This window comes from Chlorocebus sabaeus, chromosome 9 (assembly GCF_047675955.1).
Source record: "Chlorocebus sabaeus isolate Y175 chromosome 9, mChlSab1.0.hap1, whole genome shotgun sequence".
Lineage (NCBI taxonomy): Eukaryota > Metazoa > Chordata > Mammalia > Primates > Cercopithecidae > Chlorocebus > Chlorocebus sabaeus.
In genome coordinates, this window is record NC_132912.1 from 135,223,680 (window position 1) to 135,245,666 (window position 21,987).

General features: G+C 53.1%; 1 protein-coding gene across 5 annotated transcripts in view; it reads left to right on the top strand.

Annotated features, from left to right (window-relative positions):
• The window catches only part of INPP5A (inositol polyphosphate-5-phosphatase A), a 243,125-nt gene that overhangs the window by 89,377 nt on the left and 131,761 nt on the right, over positions 1–21,987 (top strand). For 3 of the 5 annotated variants that reach the window (XM_073019478.1, XM_073019480.1, XM_073019479.1), the window contains exon 3: positions 21,402–21,502. In XM_073019478.1, coding sequence (XP_072875579.1) covers positions 21,402–21,502 — 101 coding nt within the window. Of the gene's footprint in view, positions 1–20,283; positions 20,424–21,401; positions 21,503–21,987 lie in introns of all 5 variants that reach the window. The other 2 variants (XM_073019481.1, XM_073019477.1) reach the window with 1 other exon arrangement.

Consider the following 21,987-nt stretch of genomic DNA (forward strand, 5'->3'; position numbering starts at 1 on the left):
TGAGGCTTCTTGACCAAGGTCAGGCTCTGTGACTCTAAGTTCCTTTCTTTGTGCCTCGGCCCTGGGCATTGCACAGAGCAGGGGGTTCTGGAGGGGGAGGTGCCATCCTGCCTGGCCTGGCTTCGCACTCACGCGAGGCTGCTTCTCTGCAAGGGCTGGCAGGACCTCTGTGTGTGTGTGAGTGTGTGTGTGTCCAGTGTTTGTAAACTTGAGGTAGTTTATACACAGTAAAATGTATTGATCTTCGGTGCACGTTTCTTCGATTTTGACAAACGCGCACACCTGGTGCCCGCCCCGACATGATGGGGAATTTCCATCTTCCTCTTCCTTGCTTTCCCCCGCTCAGGTACCACAGATCCATATTGCCCATTCCGGAACGTCACACGCTGAGACCTAGGGAACGTGGCGGTGCCCGCCGGCTTTCCCTGTGCGAGTGTGTGGAGCCGGTTCCGTGTTGTCGCACACTGTGGCTCAGTGCTGTCATCACGAGCACTGGTCCTGGATCCTGCTGCGTGGGGCCCGCTCTGCCCTCCCCACTCTCCCCTCGGTGACACCTGGGCTATGTCCAGGTTCGCCTGGTGAATAAAGCTGCCATGGATGTGGATACACAGGCTTCCTGGGACACACGCCTTCATTCTGCCTAGGTCCGTTCCTCAGGGAGACTGTTGGCTGTAGGGTGGGCGTGTGTTGAAGGCTTCAAGGAACTGCCCAGGTGAGGCAGCTGGTCACGCCTGCAGCCAGTAGGTGGGAGTCCTGGTCGCTCCACGCATCTCCCTGGCCACATTTGGTGCTGTCCTTTGCGTTTCGGTTCCCTGACACCACTAAGTGCCTCGTGGCAATATACAGTTGTGGGAGCTGGTATGTTCAAGATCTCCAGGCTGTGCAATTCTTTCTGTCTGTTCTGAAATGAGATTTTGTGGGTGTACACAGAGCCCTCTGTCAACATCCACAAGGTGGATTTGGTGTTCATTTTAGCGAGCTCTTAGATTCTTTTTTTTTTTTTTTTTTTTTTTTTTTTGAGACGGAGTCTCGCTCTGTCGCCCAGGCTGGAGTGCAGTGGCCGGATCTCTGCTCACTGCAAGCTCCGCCTCCCGGGTTCACGCCATTCTCCTGCCTCAGCCTCCCGAGTAGCTGGGACTACAGGCGCCCGCCACCTCGCCCGGCTAGTTTTTTGTATTTTTTTAGTAGAGACGGGGTTTCACCGGGTTAGCCAGGATGGTCTCGATCTCCTGACCTCGTGATCCGCCCGTCTCGGCCTCCCAAAGTGCTGGGATTACAGGCTGGAGCCACCGCGCCCGGCCTTAGATTCTTTATGGACAGATTGTCAAGGCTTTTGGAATGCACACGTTAGCAGTCTGCTGTGCCCTGTGGACAGCCCAAGCTCACAGCAGTGCAGGCGGCCCTGCGGCGACTGCGGCAGGCCCCTGATGGCTCCGTGTGAGGCCCTCCCAGCTCATGCCCCACTGCCCTCGAGGGGTCGCTTGTTCTGCTAGAGTGTGTGTGACTGTGGTTTGGTCCTGTGTTTGGCACTGAGGCGGGGTGGGTGTCGTAGACCAAATTGTGTCCCCTGAGTTCATAGGTTGCACTCTGACCCCCAATGTAATGGTATTGGGGGGTGGGCCCTTTGGGAGGTGGTGGGGTGAGATGAGGTTGTAGGGTGGGCCCCCGGGATGGGATGGGTGCCGTTACAAGAAGGGACACAGGATCAGGCTGTCTCCACAGGGCACAGAGGCAGCTCTGTGAGCCAGGAAGGATCCTCACCAGGAACCAAACCGCTGGCTCCTTGGCCTCAGACTTCCAGCTCCAGAACTGTGAGAAATACCTACCTGTCTTGTTTAAACTACCTGGTCTGTGGCATTTTGTGATGGAGCCTGAGCTGACCGAGGCAGGGGCTAAGGGTGGACAGGCTGGGAATACCTCACCTTGGGTGCTCCCAGGAGGCTTCACAGGGAGACCGGGGCCGGGAGCTGCTGCTGGCTCCTGAGAGGGTCTGTCCTGGCTGCTGAGCAAGTGGGTCTGGAGGGCAGTGGAGCTGGCGGTGCTTGGCGTGGCTCCCAAGATGCATGCAGCTGTCCTCAGTGGCCGCCTTGCCCAGCAGCATCCCTGCCAGAAGTGGGTGCTTTGAGGGCCAGTGCCTGGTCTGTCCCTACTCCCTCTGCGTCCCCAGCTGCCAGCCACGTGCAGCGGATGACAGTGAAATGAATGAGGGAGTGAAAGGTGAAAGAGATGCCGTCCAGGAATCGTGGTGAAAGCTTAGCGAGCGCGGTGTGGTCCGGGGCTGGGTGCTGTGAGATGGCTGGGATTGTAGTGAGAGGTGAGACGGGATGCAGACGGACAGACGCCGCAGGGCCTTCTCTTCCCTGTGAAAAGCTTCAGCCTTTCTTCATCCTCAGGGTAAGGGCGGCCATGGACGGTCAGATTTGTGAGGACCCTTGGTTGGAGTATGGGAAACCGGGAGGGATGGGGCCGTAGAGAGAGCCGTGTGGGAGGTGCCCAGGCTGGAGTGGCAGCGTTGGGTGTGGAGAGAAACTGGAGATAAGGGATGCGCATCTGAGTCAGGGACTTTGTTGTTGATGTTGATGTCTTCCCGGTTGCCATTGCCCGGGAGGGTGTTTACAGCACAGCGCTCTGATCAGCAGCTGCGGATCTGCCCTTGGTGAAGAGCAACCGTTAGGCTCAAGTGTGGAAATTAACCGCAAACCAGATTCTGAAAGCAGACCTCCTGCCAGTGGTCTGGTCGGTGGAGGACAGTATGATCCTTGTCTGCCTGATGCAGCTCAGGCCCATGCCTACCAGCTCAGTAAGGGCCGGCGTGGCTGAGAGCCCATCGTGGACCCTGGGAGGAGACTGACGGGAGGCTCCCCTTTCTGGGCTGCATAACCTCGCTGTGCCCCCACTTCCTCGTGAGCGTGCACCCATGGCTGGCGACGACTGTGAGGAGTGACGGAGTGAATTCCAACCACTGTGAGGGCCTGGAGCCCTGTGCCCTGTGGTGACCGCCCCCCTCTCCCTCCAGATGTGCTCTGGGGGTGTGTGGGGGAGACGCAGAAGGAAACGTAGCTGTTTATTTCCTTTCCAGATGGGGAAGGCTTTTCTAAATTCCACATCATTGAAGAAATTTGTAGAGGCAAAGACTGATGGATGTGAGTGAAAAAAACTGGCAGGACTTTTCTTAGGCTCTTAGAGTTTAAATGTGATTAAAAGGCAGACTGGGAATATATTTTTGAAAACAACAATAGGCTAGTTTAACAGTTTTCATAAAGAATTCTTATGAATGAAAGAGAACACGTAAAATTCCAATAGAAGATGGTCAAAAGCTTCTCTTTGAATCTAGCCCAGCCCCATCCAATAGAAATGACGTGTAAAGTACGTACGTCATTTCAAAGTTTGAAGAGCCACATTTTAAAGAGCAGAAAGAAATAGGTTAAATTATTTTAATAATAGATTTTATTTCACCCAGTGTATCTAGCTAGAATGTTACCATTTCAACATGTAATCAGTAGACAGTTATTAATGAGACATGTTATCTGTTTTTGCGTGGCCTTCAGAACCGGGTGTGTTTGACGCTGAGCCGTGGCCGCACAGATGGCAGGAGCGAGGGGAGGCAGCTGCCAGGCAGTGCCCACTCCTTGCTTACAGCTGAAGCAGCACCCTGGCATTCCCATTCTTGGCCTCTGGTGCCAAGGGTGGGTCCATTGGGCTGCCTGACGTGCATCCCCAGCACTGCAGATGGGTGCTCCCTCTTTAAGGTACCTGGTGATATACCGCAGTGGCCTCAAACTTGCTCTTGCCCTCTGACCCCAGCCCTCCACTCCTAAGCAGAGCTCCAGAAACAGACTCCGCATGAGGGAGCCCCAGCTCTGTCGTAGGGCAGTGCACTGCCTGCCTGCTCGACTTCAGGTGACGCATGGCCCCATCCTCTCGAGCCAGGGCCCTGCGGCTATTCAGTGTCTTCATAAACTCTCAGTGACTCAGGAAAGTGGCTGAAGATAAAAATCTCATCGTACATCTTTGAAGGGAGTTGTGTTACGTTCGCATGCATAGCGGAAGATTGGCTGTGGGGCAACAGGAGACCTGAACAGAAGGTTCTTCTGTGTCCTCTTTTTCCAGAAGTCTCCAGTGTGGCTCCAGGGTCGGTGCTAGTGGCTGTGGAATGAGTGTTCACTGGCTGCCGCGTGGTTTGGCCCTTCCCTCTGCATTGTGGACAACCCTGTGCTGCGGCTGCTCTCCACACACGAGTGTCCATGAGGGGCGGGTATCCACAAGGGAATACTGTGCACGATGGCTGGGTGGCTTCTGGGGAAGCCATCCTCCAGGGGAAGGCATCCATGAGGGAGGGTGTCTTCTAGGAAAAGGCGTCCATGAGCGGAGGGTATCCATGAGGTAGGGGTGTCCTCCACAGGAAACCAGCCTCCAGGGGAAGCTGCCCTCCGGAGAAAGACAATCATAAGGGGAAAGTGTCCACGAGGGGAAGGCATCCATAAGGGGAAGGCACCAAGAGGGGAAGGCATTCTTAAGGGGAGGGTGTTCTTGAGGAGAAGGCGCTCTTGAGGGAAAGTCATCCTTGAGGGAAAAGCATCCTCCAGGGGAAGGTGGCATCCATGAGGGAAAGGTGTTCATGGAGGAGGGTGACCTTGTAGGGTACCCTCCAGCGAAAGACATCCTTCAGGGAAAGGCATCCATGAGGGGATGACGTCCTCCAGGAAAAGGCGTCTATGAGGGAAAGGTGTCCATGAGGGGAAGGCGCCCATGAGGGAAAGCCGTCCATGAGGGGAAGGTGTCCATGAGAGGAAGGCATCCTTGAGGGGAAGCCATCCTCCAGGGATATGTGTCTATGAGGGGAAGGTATCCTCTAGGGAGAGGCCTCCATGAGGGAAAGACATCCTTGAGGGGAGGTGTCCTTGAGGAAAAGATGTGTATGAGGAGAGGGTGTCCATGAGGGAAAGGTGCCCATGAGGGGAGGGTGTCCTTGAGGGGAAGGTGACCTCTAGGGAAAGGCATACATGATGAGAGGGTGTCCTTGAGGACAAGGCACCCATGAGGGAAAGGATTTCATGAGGGAAAGATGTCCATGAGGAGAAGACGTCCATGAGGGGAAGACGTCCATGAGGGGAAGACGTCAATGAGGCGAAGGTGTCCATAAGGCGGGGGCGTCCTTGAGGGGAAGGTGTCCATGAGGGGAAGACGTCCATGAGGGGAAGACGTCCATGAGGGGAAGACGTCAATGAGGCGAAGGTGTCCATAAGGCGGGGGCGTCCTTGAGGGGAAGGTGTCCATGAGGGGAAGATGTCTATGAGGGAAAGACGTCCACGAGGGGAAGGTGTCAATGAAGTGGAAGTGTCCATGAGGGTGGGGGGCGTCCTTAAGGGGAAAGTGTTCATGAGGGGAAGTTGTCCACGAGGGAAAGACGTCCATGAGGTGAAGGCGTCCATGAGGGAAAGGTGCCCACAAGGGGAATGTGTCCATGAAGGGAGGGAGTCCTTGAAGAACAGTTGTCTATGAGGGAAAGGCATCCATAAGGGAAAGACATCCATGATGAGAGGGCATCCTTGAGGAAAAGAAGTCTATGTGGGAAAGATGTCCATGAGGGTAGGGCGTCCATGAGGGCAGGGCGTCCATGGGAGAAAGGCATCCATGAGGGAAGGATGTCCTCAAGAGCAAGGCATCCTTCAGGGAAAGGTGTGCATGAGGGGAAGATATCCATGAGGGCAGAGTGTCCATGAGGGAAAGGCGTCTATGAGGAGAGGGCGTCCTTGAGGAAAAGGTATGAGGCAAAGATGTCCATGAGGGGAGGGTGTCCATGAGGGGAGGGCGTCCATGAGGGCAGGGTGTCCTTGAGGAAAAGGCGTCCATGAGGGAAAGGCATCCATGTAGGAAAGGCGTCCATGAGGAAAAGACGTCCATGAGGAAAAGGTGTCCATGAGGGAAAGGCGTCCATGAGGGAGGGCGCCCATGATGGGAGGACATCCATGAGGGGAGGCTGTCTTTGATGGAAAGGTGTCTGCAAGGGGAAGCCGTCTATGGGTTTTTGGCAGCATAGCTGAGCAGAGCACGCAGTGAGAACTCTCGGGATCTTGTGAATCCCAGGAAGGGAGGGGGAGACAGAGGTGTCTGAGGAGCCTGTGGAGGCAAGGGGCAAGCTTTGGGGGGTGGGGGCCTTGTTTCGGAGAGGGGGAACTGGGAAGGTCGGAGGGGAGAAACGATCATCAGGGCACTGAGACGGGGAGCCAGGAGCTGAGTCAGTGGTTTTATGAGACTCTTCATACTTTGGGTCCCATTACCCTGCTCCAGATGGGCTGAAGGGTCAGGGATCGCTTCAGTCCCTGCGGGAGACTTCCAGAAGGTGTTCTTTTATGTGATGGCTGCGAGGCCGCAGTTGCTGTACCATCATGGAAGCCAGGCCAGGGTGGGGGAGCGGGTGGGGCCTTGGTCACATCTGCCGTGACCCTGGACTTAACCTTGCCCTGCCTTGTGCAGCGGTGGGGGGTGGGGGGTGGTGCGGGGACCGGGGGAGGAGGGGGAAACATGCTTCTTAAACTAGAACTGATTTGCAGGAGGTTCGATGGCCCAAGCCAGGACTTTGTTCGGGTTAGAGCCCTGCGTTTCCGCCTCTGCCCGTGGTGTCTCCAGCAGCAGCTTCAGGCTCCATCGACAGATTTGCTTAAGTCACTTGCCCTGTCTCTGGGGAAAAGGCTGCTGTGTGTGGTCAGTGTGGTGACCCTAAAACTCCGGGCTGTGCTTGGGTGGGGCCCGCTGGGTCCCACACCCCTCCCCATGGCAGGGCCAAGGAGAGGCAGCTCCAGATCACACAGGCTGGCCAGGCTGCCTGCGGTGAGGTCATGGAAACTCATGGTGTCCTATGTGCAGGGCGGAGAGAAGAACAGGCCCCTGCCCACACAACTGCTCCGTGCTCCCTGGCCAGTCCCATCGGCTGCGCCTTGAGGAGGCCGTCTGACCAGGGGCATGTGGGAACCTGGGTCTGGTTGGTCACACACACACCTCTTCCTGGGATCCCTGCACCCGTTGCAGCCCAGCCCAGCCCTGAAGGGACCTGGAGAGGAGAGCCCCCACCCAGGGCAAGGGTGGGCAGTGGGGATTTTAGGGATTTAAAACAGGATATTTTCCAGGCGTTGTTGGCAAATAGCAGTGGCCTTTTTCTATCAAGAAATTCCCGTGTCCCTCTGCGTGCCTTATCTTGGCACGGGGCTTCCACTGGGGTGCTGTGCAGGATGTAATTCCTTTTTAGGTCACTCCGATATTCCTCTTTGGAGGACGCCTGACAAGGCCTGGCTGTTGCTATTTTTAACACCGAGTCTTGGCCGTGCTGATGGACGTGGCCTGGGCAGGGCTGTGCTGCCCGTTTCCTGGGAACCAGGGGCCCTTCGTGCTGGGCCCAGCTCCGCGTCAGAAACAGGGTGCTGCTTGTTGCTTGGCTGGTGAGCGTGCTCTTTCTTGCCGTGCCTTTCCGAGATATTTTTCTTGGGCCTTCCTATGAAGCATCCAGGTCAAGAACACTAGTAAAACAACCCAGGTGTTTTTAGTGACTGCCCTTTTTTCCTTTAAGTTAGGAGCACCTGCTCTTCCACTGTAGAATTTTGGTGAAGAAAATGCACAGCTTTGGGCCATGACTTCCCTGATCGTTCCAAGGTCACGCGTACCAGTGTCATTGTCACTCAGGGCGTGAAGTGCTAAGCAGAAGCTCAGACTCGTGGGTGGAGACGTGCACCCCGTGGGGGCTTGTGTCTGTTCACAGCCCTGCCAGATAACCTGGGGACACCGTCACATCTGTGCTGTGCAGTGGCGTGTTTCCAGCCAGGCCTGTCCCAAGCGTGCTGTCCGACACCGTGGCGTGGCCTTTCCTGTCCATCCTCTGTGGTCCAGCAAGATGTTTTGTTGAAGGGATCTTTGTCCAGCATCGTGCAGGCTGCAGAGGCTCCCAGGCCAACCCCGGGAGTTCCTTGGCTTCCTGCGCCTGCCTAGAGCTCTGTGTGTGGCCGTGTCCTCCCGGTTCCCCGGCGCCTACGTCCCCCGTGGCTGTGTCTCTCTGGATGGGCCAACGCCTATGGTGTGAGTGGCCGTGTCCTCCCGGTTCCCCGGCGCCTGCGTCCCCTGTGTCCTCCCGGTTCCCCGGCGCCTGCGTCCCCCGTGGCTGTATCTCTCTGGATGGGCCAACGCCTATGGTGTGAGTGGCCGTGTCCTCCCGGTTCCCTGGCGCCTGCGTCCCCCGTGGCTGTATCTCTCTGGATGGGCCAATGCCTATGGTGTGAGTGGCCGTGTCCGGCTCGTGCCACCTCACTCTGTCCAGCCTGTGCTGAGCCTGGACGCCAGCACTGTCGACACCTCCCAGCGACCGTCTCAGGAAGGCATGTGCCGAAGTGGACACTCAGAGGCAGGGAACTAGGCCCCGGAGTCCCCACCAGGAGGGGGCCCAGCAGGAGCCTGTGCCCGGCGTGCTTCCTGGAAAGCTCACGCTTCCACCCACCACCACTGCACCCAGCCCAGATTGTCACGGGCACTGACTGAACTGATCAGGAACTTGGGAGCCAGGGGTGAAAGGCAGCCATTATTAAAAATCAAATTATATAAACCTATAATAAAGTAAATATGTTAAAACCAAAGGCAATAAATGCCCTACACCCATCACTTCCTAATGATTGTACTGCTACATAGGATCTTGATTATTTAGCTCTGTGTCTATGTGAGGGAGATACTCACACAGTATTTGATGTGTGAGTGATGGTGCCTTGCTGAGCACCTCTCCTGCCCCAGGTTCAGTGATGCCACATCGGCAGCTTAGCGTTGGCCATGGTGGGGCATTCAGACCTCGACAGGGCAGACCCAGGGCCTCGCCTGGAGAGCTAGTATTGAGCCCTTTCGAGCACACTACTGCCTGGGGAGTTGGGGAGCTGGTTCTGTCTCCCTTCCCCATGGAGGAGGCCTCTGTCCCCAGGGCAGGGGCTCCTGGGTGCTGCTTACTTGTCAGGTAAAGACATTGCAACAAAGGTGCCCTGTCCCTGGTTGCCTTTTGTGGTGGTGCTAGCTATCCGTCAGCTTCAGTAGTGAGCCTCAGCTCCCGGACCTCAGCCCATGCTTGACTCCCCTTGGTGGGAGAGGTGCTTGAATCCTGGCTGTTGGGATTCATTGCTTGTCAATGAAGCATTTACATTTACCCTATAAATTCTGCAGCTTCACTCACTTGCAAAGGAAACGTTTTTTTTTCTGTTAGCCAAAAATGTCCGACAGCAGGTCACTAAAAACCATCCTCTTCTAATGAGCTATTTTGAGTTTCTTGCCTTGTGCAGTGATTAAATCTGTTTTAAATGAAGTCTCTGATGTGTCTATCTGTCGGCTCTGGCGAGGCCACTGCAGGTGCCCAAGTGTGGAGTGGGTTCATACCATCTGAGCCTGGGCACCTCACCTCCTCCAGAGCTGGCAAACAGAAGTGTTTTCAAGCTGAATCCCCAAGCAGGACATTAATAAGAAGCAGAGATTGCCTCTTTTCTCCCTGGCCTTGCCATTGTGAGACCAGGAAAGATCAGAGACCTCAGAGAAGGTCATGGTTTTTCCGCCGTTTAGAGGCACTCACTCGAGGGCCCTGGAGGCCGCTTCCCGCAGCTCCCGGGCTCCTGCCTTGGGTGTTGCTGGCTGGAGGGAACGTGTTTTTTGGGTTTCTGGTTTTGTTCCTACTGAGTTAAACAATGAGCACGTTCAGCAAACTTTTATTGTGACGATTTCAAGCCCACATAACAGCGGAGAGAATCCTTGCCGTGCCCAGCACCCAGGCTCAGCTGTGAAGCTCACGGCCAGTTCTGTTTCAGTTCCCTCCACCTGCTCCTCCCAGCCCTGATCATTTGAAGCAAAAACCAGACAGTGCATCACTTCATCCGTGACTATTTCAGTAGGTGTTTCAAAGAATACAGACCCTACACAATATCTTTACATGTAAAAAGATGATCAGTAATTCCAAGCTATTCAATATCCAGTCAGGATATAGATGTTCTCGGTTGTCTCATAGTTGTTTTTTACAGTTCGTGTGTTACAGTTAATCGATGTTTAATAGAAATTGTTGTGTAGCTTTCTTGCGGTTAGGAGTGCCATCTCCCTCGGCGGGTGTGCCACAGAGAGGAGCGTGCATTCTGTGTTCTGCAGGCGTCCGGTGTGGTTTTCTGTGATGCCCAGTGGACCATGGAGCTTGACTGTGTCCTGCGTTTTGACTGCTTGTGTGTGTTGGTCTAGATCTGTTGAGTGCCAAGGGAGGGCGCTAAAGTCTCCTACAGTGGTTGTGGGATTGTCTGTTTCTCCTTTGTTCTGTCAGTTTCTGTCCAGTGTATTTTTTGTAATTAGCCACATACACATTTGTGGTTGTGCTGTCTTCCTGAGAGTTATCTCGGTCACCACGAATGTTCTTCGTCTCCTGGAGCCTTTGTCTGATGAATATTGCCGCCACTGCAGCCTTGCCTGGCTCACTGCGGCCGCCCAGGCTCTGGGCCGGCGTAGTTTGTGCTTTTCTGTCTGTCTGTGTCTTTATGCTGAAAGTGCGTCTCTTACAGGCAGTGTGTCCTTCAGTCTTGTTTTTTATCCACCCTGTAGCTCCCAGCCTTGCAACTGGAATGTCCAGAATAGCCTCAGCTAACGGGACTTCCTGATGATAGAGAGTTCCAGTCTGTGGTATTCACGATGGCAGCCTCTGGCCACCTGTGGCTTTTGATTGCACATTTGAAATGTGATGCATGGTGTCGAAGAACTCAGCTTTTAAACATTTATTTCTTTTTCTTTTAAATAGCCACATTTGACTCGTGGCATCTAGATAGCACAGTACCAGTCTAGGCCATTAACCCTTTTATAACTGTTGATGTGATTGAATCTGGGTCTGCTGTTTTTTATTTTTCTGTTTGTACACTGGCTTTTGTACCCTTTTTTCCCCATTCCTGCTGTCTTTTGAATTATTTAATTTTTTTTTTGGTGTTCCATTTTTATTTCTTTATTGGCTGTCTGCCCTTGTAAATTTTTTTTTTTTTGAGACAGAGTCTCGCTCTGTCGCCCAGGCTGGAGTGCAGTGGTGCCATCTCCGCTCACTACAGGCTCCGCCTCCCGGGTTCATGCTGTTCTCCTGCCTCAGCCTCCCGAGTAGCTGGGACTACAGGCGCCCACCACCACGCCCGGCTAATTTTTTGTATTTTTAGTAGAGATGGGGTTTCACTGTATTAGCCAGGATGGTCTTGATCTCTTGACCTCGTGATCCGCCTGCCTCAGCCTCCCAAAGTGCTGGGATTACAGGTGTGAGCCACCGTGCCTGGCCCTTTTTAAAGATATTTTTAAAGCTATTTGGGAGGGTGAAGTGGGAGGATTGCTTGAGGCCAGGAGTTTAAGACCAGCCTGAGCAACACAGTAAGATCCCTGTCTCTCGAAGATTAAAAAAAAAAATTAGCTGGATGTGGTGGTGTACACCTGTTGTGCCTGCACTCAGGAGGCTGGAGGCTAAGCCAGGAAGATAACTTCAGCCTGGGAGGTGGAGACTGCAGTGATCTGATCACACCACAGCACTTCAGCCTGCGTGACAGAGCGAAATCCTATCTCAAAAAAAAAAAAGGCATATTCAAGTGGTTGCTAGTTAATGTTGTACTACTTCGTGTGCAATGTAGAAATCTTGAAATCACATAGGTTTCTATATGGCATGTATTCCATCTGTATACATTGAAAATCCCAGTTGGAAATATTATTTTTAAAAAATGGTTTATTGGATAAACAAAACGTGTGTATTTTCTGTACTACACACACATATACAATGGAATAGTTCGCCATAAAAAGAATGAAGTCATGTCTTTTGCAGCAACATGGATAGAAGTGGAGGCCATTATCTTCAGTGAAACAACTCAGAAAGTCAGTCCACATGGTCTCACTTCTAAATGGCAGTGAGGGATGAGAATCACCTAAGGCTACAGTGCACATGATTCGAGTGGTGGTTACACTGAAAGCCCTTCCTTTAGCCCTGTGCAAAACAGCTACATCACAAAACTGCACTGCACCCCTTACATTTATACAAATTAAAAAAGTAAACTCAGCGTCAGCAAACTGGACTCCCCCCACCCTGGCTTGCAGCCCAAGCCAGCCTGTTGCCCGCCTGTGGAAATGGAGTTTGTGGACGCTCCTGCGCCTTGGTGCTACCCTCGCACTGCAGAGCAGGGACCACAGAGCTCCTGTGTCCGTCTGGGTATTTACGGAAAAGAACCAGCCCTGCCTTCCTGGATTCCTCAAAGGGCTGATGGGGACAGAATTTCCCAAAGTTTTGTATGTTGAAAACTGTTTTCTATAGTTTTGGAATTTGAAGGATGCTTTGCTGGATAAATATCCCTTGGTTTAGGCCTCATTTCACTGAGATGTTTAGGGAAGGTCATTCTGTTGTTGCCTTAGTGCATATGTTGGGTTTGAAGAGACTGGTGCTGGTCTGATTCTTTACACTTTATTGGTTTTTTTCTTTTTTCTTTTTTCTTTTTGAGATGGAGGCTTGCTCTGTCGCCAAGTTGGAGTGCAGTGGCACAACCTCAGCTCCCTGTAACTTCCTCCTCCCAGGTTCAAGCGATTCTCCTGCCTCAGCCTCCCAAGTAGCTGGGACTAGAGCGCGCGCCACCAGGCCCAGCTAAGTTTTGCATTTTTAGTAGAGACGGGGTTTTACCATGTTGGCCAGGCTGGTCTTGATCTCCTGATCTTGTGATTGATCACCCCCCCAGTCCCTCGGCCTCCCAAAGTGCTGGGATTACAGGCATGAGCCACCTATTGTTTAATTGATCTTTTTTACCTGGAGGCCATGAGGATCTTATCTTTATCTTTGAAATCTTGGAGTTGATTGCTTTGGGTTAATTTTCTCAAGTATTCAGTGAGCCTTTCAGTGTGTAAGTAGGGTCTTTTTCTGTTTTGAAAAGTCTTCCTGGGTTATAGCTTTAAATGTTAGCTCTGTTCTGTGTTTTGGGTGTCCTCCTTTGGGTCCCTGATCCTACAAATGTTCCTCCTTCTCTGCCGTCTCCCATGGTCACCTCTTTCTCTCACACAGTTTTCTCTGCACAATTTGCTCTCTCAGTGGATTTTTCTGACTTTGATGCCCATGTTGGGTCTTCCTTCCAGTGACTCTCCTGGCACCTGCCGTAGCTGTCCTTCTCTGTCATGGCCGTTCTGTGCTCTGCCTCTGTTGCCCCCGAGGTTGATGGGTGCTCTCTGTCTCTTTCTCCCTGTGGTCCATTCTGTATTTTAGTTTTGCATCTCTGATGTCAGGTGGTTTTTCATATTCTCAACTGCTTGAGTAGCTTTGATTTTATCTGCAGTGTAGGCTCACGTTCTGTTCTGCTTCACGGTTGTCTTCCTCGGGTCAGGCACATTTCCCTCAGTTTGCGTGTGTCAAATTTTTTGTCTTTTTTTTTTTTGCAGCCGTTTTGTAGGGACTTCTTCCTTTTGCTCATCTGTAGTGGGAGTAGGGGCTTTGCAGGATTCCTGGTTTAATAGCGCCCTCTTCTGTAGGTATTGCAAAGTCCAAGTGCATTTGCTGGCTTTGGAAGTTTGGGCAGCGATTGGGGTCTGGGAGTCCTTTGTTCTCTGATTTGCTGGCGCTCTTTCTCTTTCAAGTCCCTCCTTTCCTGCCTTTTCTTCCTTTCTCCTTTGCCGCCTGGTGACTCAGGGCTGCCTCTGCTCCCTCTTTTTAAAAATCTTTTTCTCTTCTTCGTCGGTAGTGTCTCAGTAGTGCCCTTGAAATCATGGCTGTCCTGCTAGGCTGGGCTCCCACTCACTCACAGCGGCCTCCACGTCTCGCTCGTGTTCCGACCGCGCTGGGATGTGCTGGGACGTGCTGGGACGCTCTTCCCGAATCTTCACCTCCGGGCTTGCTGGCTGTGTGAATCTGTGTGTCTCTTCCCTGGTGTCTCCCTTCCCTCTCTTGTGGTGTTTCTTGCTGTGCCTTTGTGCTCCACAAAGCCTTGCGCCCCAGCGGGGGTAGCCCTGGAGCCCGAGAGATCACCTTCTGGAGTCTGGATTTTTCCTCATTTTATTCTATTTTATTTATTTATTTTTTGAGACAGAATGTTGCTCTGTCACCCAAGCTGGAGTGCAGTGGCACAATCTCGGTGCACTGCAGACTACGCCTCCTGGGTTCATGTGATTCCCCTGCCTCAGCCTCCCAAGTAGCTGGGATCACAGGTGTATGCAACCACACCTGGCTAATTTTTGTATTTTTAGTAGAGACGGGGTTTCACCATATTGGCCAGGCTGGTCTCGAACTTCCGACCTCAGGTGATCCACCCGCCTCGGCCTCCCAAAGTGCTGAGATTACAGGCGTGAGCCACTGAGCCCGGCAGCTTCCACCTTTTCTTCAAGCCACACTGAGGCTGCAATTTGGGTTTTTCTCTCTATATAAGTTATATATATATATATAACATAGTTTATATATTACATTCATTATATATCACATATTAAAATGTATACATATAAATATGCCTACATAGAAAATTGAGGAGCAAATTTTTGGGAGTAGGCGGTCTTCAGCTACCCTGGAGGCTCATTCTATGTGTTTTAAGGAACCAAGAAGGAAAAATATAATCTTTTATATTTACCCAGATACTTCCCATTTTTTCTGCCTTTCCTTTGTTCTTGGAGATCCAAGCTGCCCCCAGATCATTCCCCTCCAGCCCTGCCTGGGCGTCAGTTTCCAGTAGACCTACTAGTGGAACATTCACTTAGTTTTCTTTTGTGTGAAAATGTTTCCCTTTGCCTTCGTTCCTGAAGGATATTTTCAATAGATACTGACTTCTGGGTTGACTTGTTGTTTTTTCCTTCAGGACTTTAAAGGCCTTGTTCCCCTGTCTTTTGGCCTCCAGGTTTCCTGATAAGAAATCCACGGTAATTTGAATTGTTGACTCCTTCCTGCATGTGTGTTCTGTGACTTCTCTCCAGTTGGTTTCAGAAGCTTTTTCTATTAATATATTTTTGTTTTCCTCAATTTGATTTTGATAAAATGTGGCACAGATATGCCTAGATAGGAATTTCTTTGAATTTATCTTGTGATTTGCTGTTTGAATTTATCTTGTTAGACACTCACTGAGGTTCTAGAATCTGTAAATGTACGTCTGTCAGCAAATTTAGGGGAATTTTGGCCGTTGTTTATTCTCAGAGTTTTTCTCATGCTCCGTTTCCCCTCTCCTTCTGTCGCTGTGACTGCGCATAGAGTAGATGTGATGCTGTTTTCCCACCGGAGGCTCTGCTGGCTTTTGCTGAACCTTTGTGCTTTCTGCTCTTTGATTTCAGTAATTTCTGTTGACTCATCTTCAGGTTTGCTGGCTGTCCTCTGTCGTCTTCATTTTACCATTGAGTTCTTCTGGTCATTTATTTCAGATATTGTATAAATGTTTTTAGTTTTTGAAATTTCCATTTGTTTCTCCTTTATAGTTTCTGTTAAAATTTCCTTTCTTTTCATTTATTTCAAGAGTATTTACTTTGACCTCATGCAGCATGTTGTAGTTGTTGCTTGAAAGCCTTCCTCTGCTGTTTCCGGCATTGGTGTCGTCTTGGTGGTGGCATCTGTCTGTTTTTCTTTCTATTAAACGCGGGCCACGTTTTCAGATTCCGATAACTCCGGGTTGTGTCCTAGTCACCGTGGATGCTGCATTGTGTAGACACTGGCTTTTCTTACAGTTCTTCTCAGCATGCATTCACCCTGATGAGGTACAGACCATAAGTTCAGTCTCACGCTGGGTGCTGGTCAGAGCCCACCTCACCACTCAGAGCCTCTGCTTGCCTGCGTAGGTTGTCGCACACGCGTGTGTTTGGGGTTACTGGAGACTCGAGCAGGTTCATACACAGACTTAGGGTTGCCTTTTCCTAGCTCTTCCCTCCAGGGTTGTCCCGCACCGTCCGGCTAGCCTGGGCTTCTTTTTGTTGCTCTTCTAGCCAGAGAGAGGGTGGGGTTTCCTCTGGATTTGTGGGGTCCACATTCTGTTGCTCCCGTATGTGTGGCCCAGGCTTGGGCAAAGTCCGAAGAGGGAAGAATGAGAGACGCTCCCTGTGCGTCACTTCTCCAGGCTCTGACTCCCAGTGCTGCTTGTCTGCCTCGCTTTACCTCTCAGCGTCCTTGGGTGCTTGTTTTGTTTTTAGTGTATGGTTGTCCTCAGTGGGAACAATGGCCTCTGAGGGCCTCACACTCCCATGGCAAAACTGGAGCCCCTGCTGAGGTGCCCTTGCAGTGCCTTTTAGTTGATGCATGTCTGTGTACACCTTCCTTTCTCTCGGTGGTTTCCTGCTCTTTGCCTCTCTTTGCCTGCGCTTATCTGTGGAAGGCGTCCAGTGTCCCCTACGCTGTGTCCGTGGTCATGTGGCTGGAGGCGTCCTGTGGCCGTGCTCAGCGTGCTATCTCCCATTTCCTGGAATCAGCCTCTGTCTAGATCCGACATGGGTTCAGTTTTTCCACCGGGATGCTTTGCCGTGGCGTTGCAGCTTCCATCAGGAGGCATGTGCTCTGCTCACCCCTCTGTCTGTGTCTCTTGGTGGTATTAGCAGCCGCTAGTTGTCACTGCCTCAATTTACTGCATCGTTAAGAATTGTAAAATGGCTGTATTCTAATTCTACCATTTCTTTTTCATTTTTTGCTAGGAGTGTTTCTGTAAAGAGGGACTGTGTCCCCTGTGCTTTTCCAGAGACACCGATTGTCCAAGAAAGGCAGAATAATGCCTTGCTTCGTTCCCCTTATTTGCCAGTTTTCCAAACAATGTCCTGATTCAAAATAACACCCTGATTTCAAGATGACCCATGCCTGGAGGCTCTCAGGCTCGTTACGGACTCATGGATATAAACTGTTTTGTTGTTCTGATCCATTCTAGACCATAATTCTGTGTCCTAGACGGAGTTTATAATATGTGAAGTTATAGTTCTCCATACAGGTAACTAGTTCAGCTATCTGGATGGATCTAACCAGGATGCCTTCCTTCTCCTTCATGAATTCCACAGACAGTTCACCTGTGCCTTTGTGGAGTGAGATGACCCCGTGCCAGAGGGCGGTTTTCTGAGCCCAGTCTTTCAGCAGAAGCCCTGGGACTGGGTGTTAACTCACCCGCAGTCTGTTCCAGGACAGCTTTGCACGGGCCCTGTATTGTAAACTGTGCGTGGAGGTGGTTTGATTCGTGGGTGTGGAGGAACAATAGCATTATTTGCCGCCATTCAGTGCCCTGCTCTTTTCTACAGCCGTTCATTGTTTTCTTCTGAAAGTTTTCGTGGAAAAGCTCTTATCATTTTGATAACTTGGTTTTCAAAGAAGTGTTGCCTTTCGTCTGTTTGGGATACCCATCCGTGTAACCTGTTGTAGATGTGTGGAGACCCTGGGCTTCTCCTGATGCATCATTTTGTGTTTCTGAAGCATGCTCTTACTGGGCGTCATCACCCCCGTGCACAGTCAGGGTGTTGGGCACACAAGCAGGGCTCCCCAACATGGACTAGCGCTGGTGTGTCAGGGTTCAGGGCTCACAGTCCAGTGGGAGGGGATGTGGAGAGCAGCCTGTGACCACAGAGGAAAAGGAGGTTCACTAAGCCATTGGGGAGTCCAGCGGGAAGGGGTGGCCTTCTGGGGACAGCCTGGAGCCCGTCTACGGTCCGGGGGCAGCCTGGAGCCCGCCTGCGGTCTGGGGGGCAGCCTGGAGCCCGCCTGCAGGGGAGGCCCAGGGGCAGCCTGGAGCCCGCCTGCGGTCCAGGGGCAGCCTGGAGCCCACCTGCGGGGGAGGCCCGGGGTGTGGGGAGTGGGTGGAGGCACTTCCAGCAGAGGGGCAGCAGCAGAGCCCTCGCGTGCAGTGCTTGCTCCGTGCGGTGTCCGGCGGGCTGGGGACGCCATCTGAGAAACCCTGGTGCCCTTGGTTCTTCTCCACGTGGCTCACCGGCCGTCCTCTCGCATCAGGGCTGTATCTCACTGTGCGTCTGGTGTTCCGGGCCCCTGATGTGGCGGCTACGCCAGCATAGCTGCAGTTTCTCCACCGCCTCACTCCTGCCAGTGACAGCCCAGGAAATGCTGTAAAATCTAGTTATCCGTGAGGTCATTGGAATTCGAGGACACATCTTTTCTCGTAGTGGCGTTTGCCTGCAGAGCTGTGTGCGTCGCAGCCCCCTTTCCTCCCCCATCATGCCGGGAGCAGGGGTCCCTTCTGTCTGCAGAGACCTGGCCTTTGTTGGCTGGGGCTTTGCTTAGGAGCACGTCCGTGTAACGTACGCTTGCTTTCGAGAGAAACCAAGCTGTTCCGGTTTAAATTAGCGGGACCCTTTGTCAAGAACTGCATGAAAATATCTGCGTAAGGGCTTCTGACCCAACTTTCCGTGTGGAGGGGCGGCCGCACGCGGGGATAAAGACCTGCCGATGAAGCTCGGTGGTGATTTTACGTGTCATAACTCTTCGTCATCCTGCTTTTCTGTCCCGTGCCTGGCATCTTGCCAGCCCGGGGAGACTGAGAGTGTGTGTCGTTGATGTAGCTCACGTTCAGTCCAGTACAAAGCAGGCCTTGGCGGGTCGCCCTGTGGGCGCTGTTGACTTTAAATGAATGTCATGGAGAAAGGAGTAATTTTCTTCAGTTGTTTATTTAAACTTAGTGACTTGTTAAAATTTAGTTTCAAATAGTATTAATTAGCAAGATCCTTGGGTTTACCAATTAAGATATATTGAATATAGGGTCCCCCCCCATAGAGGTATGGCTTAATAAGTTAGCTCTGCTAGTATGTAGAAGGAATTCAACTATTAAAGAATAAGAAAGGCACAAAATAAACCTAAACACGTCCAAGTTATCACTGAATGTTGTACTGCTGCCACTGTCTTTCTCTGGGTGGTACGGGAGTCGAGGCAGTCTAGTGAGAAATGTCACGGGCCTGAAGGGTTTTGAGGCCAGATGCAGTGACTCACCTGTAGTCCCAGCACTTTGGGAGGCTGAGGTGGGAGATTGCTCGAGCCCGGGAGTTGAAGGCTGCCGTGAGCCATGATCACACCACTGTACTCCAGCCTGGGCAACAGAGTGAGACCCTGTCTCAAATGAAATTAAATTAAATAAAATTAAAATTAAATAAAATATAAGTGTAATAAATATGTTGTCTTAGGACGGGCAGCTTAGTGTTTGGATTCTGAGACCCAGCAGGAATGGTGAAGGGATGGGGGATGAGAGGAAGTCAAAGGGCATGAAAGCGTCAGCCTGGCCCAGGTCTGAGGATGCTGTAAGTTACTAGTTCTGCCGGTGCGTTCGAGGTGCTGTGACCAAGGCCAGGAGCTCTGGCGTAGAAGTAAAAGCCAGCGTCGGTTCCTGTGCCCAGCCCTGCGCCACTATGCCCACGGTATCCATCACCTTGGGTCCCGGTGCCCTGTGAGGAGAGAGCTGATGTCGCCTCCCGCTCGCAGGGGGTCGTGGAGGCTCCGGAGCTTGGTGACTCCGCCGCTGATCACCCCATGGTGTCCTAGGGCGTGTGGACACAGTGAGGCCTCTTCTTTGCCAGGGAGGCGTGGCGGATCTCAAACCCACCCACTTTCCCCGCCCGGACACCACAACAAAACCAGAGTTGTGCATCAAGACAGCCTGGAAACAGACCACCAGAATCACTCAGGCCACTGGCACCAAGGGTTGTCTGTTTTCAGAACTTCTGTTGTTTTGAGCACAGCCCAAAGGGACAGCTGGCCCCTGGGGAACCATGTTCGGCCGGCCGTTAGGGAGAACTGCACCGCCTGGGCCTGAAGGCAGTGGGCTGTCTGGCCTCCTGAGTGCCCGGGTAGCCCATGCCCATGTCCATGAGGGAGGATCCCGCTCGATGCATCCATGCAAAGGCTGCTGCACACTCAGGCATGGCAGCCCTTATCTCCTGCTGCCGCTGCCACCTGCAGCACAGACGGGGCCTGTCCGCGGGGCCTGGTCAGAGCCGTTTCTGTCTCCCCAGCCTGGGCCCATCTTCCCTTGCTGGCTGTCCACCTGCTCAGCTGTGCCTGGACCATGGCCACCGGGCTCTTGGGAGTGGGCCGTGCCCGCGGCTCCGCCCGGCTCACAGCGAGTGTTGTGTTGTCGTGGCACCTCCAGGCTCCCAAGCCCAGCACAGGCAGCACCAGCCCCTTCTCTCCCCACCTTTCCCCTCCTCCAAGGAAGTCCGTCCTGCTGGGCCCTCGGTGGCTGTCAGGGCACCACCACCGCAGCACCGGACAGAGAGCCCTGTGAGGGGCCTGCTCCTTGGAAGCGCTGTGCGTCCTGTGTTCCAGGAGAGCGGGGTCCATCAGTGTCTCACGCTGTGCGTCCTGTGTTCCAGGAGAGCGGGGTCCATCAGTGCCTCACCCCTCATCCTGCTCAAGTGACGTGTGGCTCCCCGGCTGCGTCGCGTGTGTCCCGCCCAGGGTTTCCTGCCGGGTGAGGCGGTTCGTGTCCTGGCCTGCGGCTGTCGGGACTCCCGTGAGTGGCGAGGTGTGCGGTGCGGAGCTGTGGCTGGACTGGCAGTGGGAAGTAGATGGGGACCTGCAAGGAGCAGGGGCCATGTCGGTACTGAGGCCGCTCTCGGAATTCTCTCCCCGCGTGTCCTCTTGGAGCCTCTTGGTGGAAGCCGCCAGGTCACACAGGAGGCCGCACTGACAAGGATATTAAGGATGTTTGTGGCCCTGCTCTTTAGGTGTGAAAGTTTGGGACAGATTCAGCACGCCGCAGCAGTGATTACAGGAGTCAGAATCCTTGCTGGGGACCTCAGAGACATGTCGGGGATCTGGGAGCCTTGGTGGTGCGGGCGGGGCAGGGGACCAGTGGCCGTGACGCCAGGCTCAGTTCCCGGCTCTGCCACTTAGTGGAAGTGACCTTGCACGAGTTGCTGCTGTGTGTCGGCGTCCTCCCAGGCTGTGAACAGGCGGCAGAGTGCCTGCCTCCTATACACATGCACACACATGCATACACAGGCACACGTGTACGCACACATGCCCAGGCACACACGTGCTGGTCCGTGCTCCCGCACACACATGCACACGTGTGCGCCCTTGCTAGGGCTGTGCCTGGGTGTTGCTAATGGCAGACTTCCTGGTGAGATTGTGACCAGTTGATCTGGAGGCTCCCAGATGCTCTGCGGTAAACGTGTAGCTTCTTTTAACTGGAAAAAAGGCCTTCAGATGATTGAAGAGGGCTCTGAGAAATCTGGACTCTTCTGTATGGAATTTATAGTAACGGGAAATTGAAAAGTACTGGAAATGTAAATAACTAGAAGCACAAAGGCGAGGTGACTCCTAGAATCTGTCCAGAAGAACCCATGGTCGCAGACATGGGGCCCCGTCTCTGCCAGACCCTGGTGGCTCCCAGGCCGTGGGACAGGTGGAGGAGGCGGTGCCCTGTGTGGTGTGTGGCTCTGCGGGCGGCTCCGACCACCCTGACAGTGTGATTCTCTCCCTCCAGGTCGTGCACACACACAAGCCGCACTTCATGGCCTTGCACTGTCAGGAGTTTGGAGGGAAGAACTACGAGGCCTCCATGTCCCACGTGGACAAGTTCGTCAAGTAAGTCTCGGGGCAGGTGCTGGTGTGTGTCCACTTCTCCGGGGGTGGGGGGTGCTGGCGGGGGTCTTTTGATGGTACTATGATCCCCAGCCTCACCATTCAGGACTCACCTGGGGGTCATCTTGGCTGAGTCTCAGTTTTCCAAAAAGAGAAGGAGTGGCCCAGACATGTGACCGCGAGCCTCCTTGGGGCGGCGACGGAAGGCCACGGGGTGACAGCCCGCTGCCTCCACACGGCGAGGGTCTGTGCTCTCGGGCCAGGGGACGTGAGCCCCAGGTACCGAACGGAGCCGTCACCGTGTGTGTGTGCCTGTGGCCGGGCCTGCGGTGGCCGGGATTCACATCCCACTGCGAGTCTGTCTCAGGGAGGTCGGCTGGGAGCGTCCATCTTTCTTGGAGGCAAAATCTCCGTCATTTAGGAGGAAGGTGCCCCACATGTGGTCCCAAAGTGCACGCCCTGAAACTTCCGACAGGGCCGGCCCAACT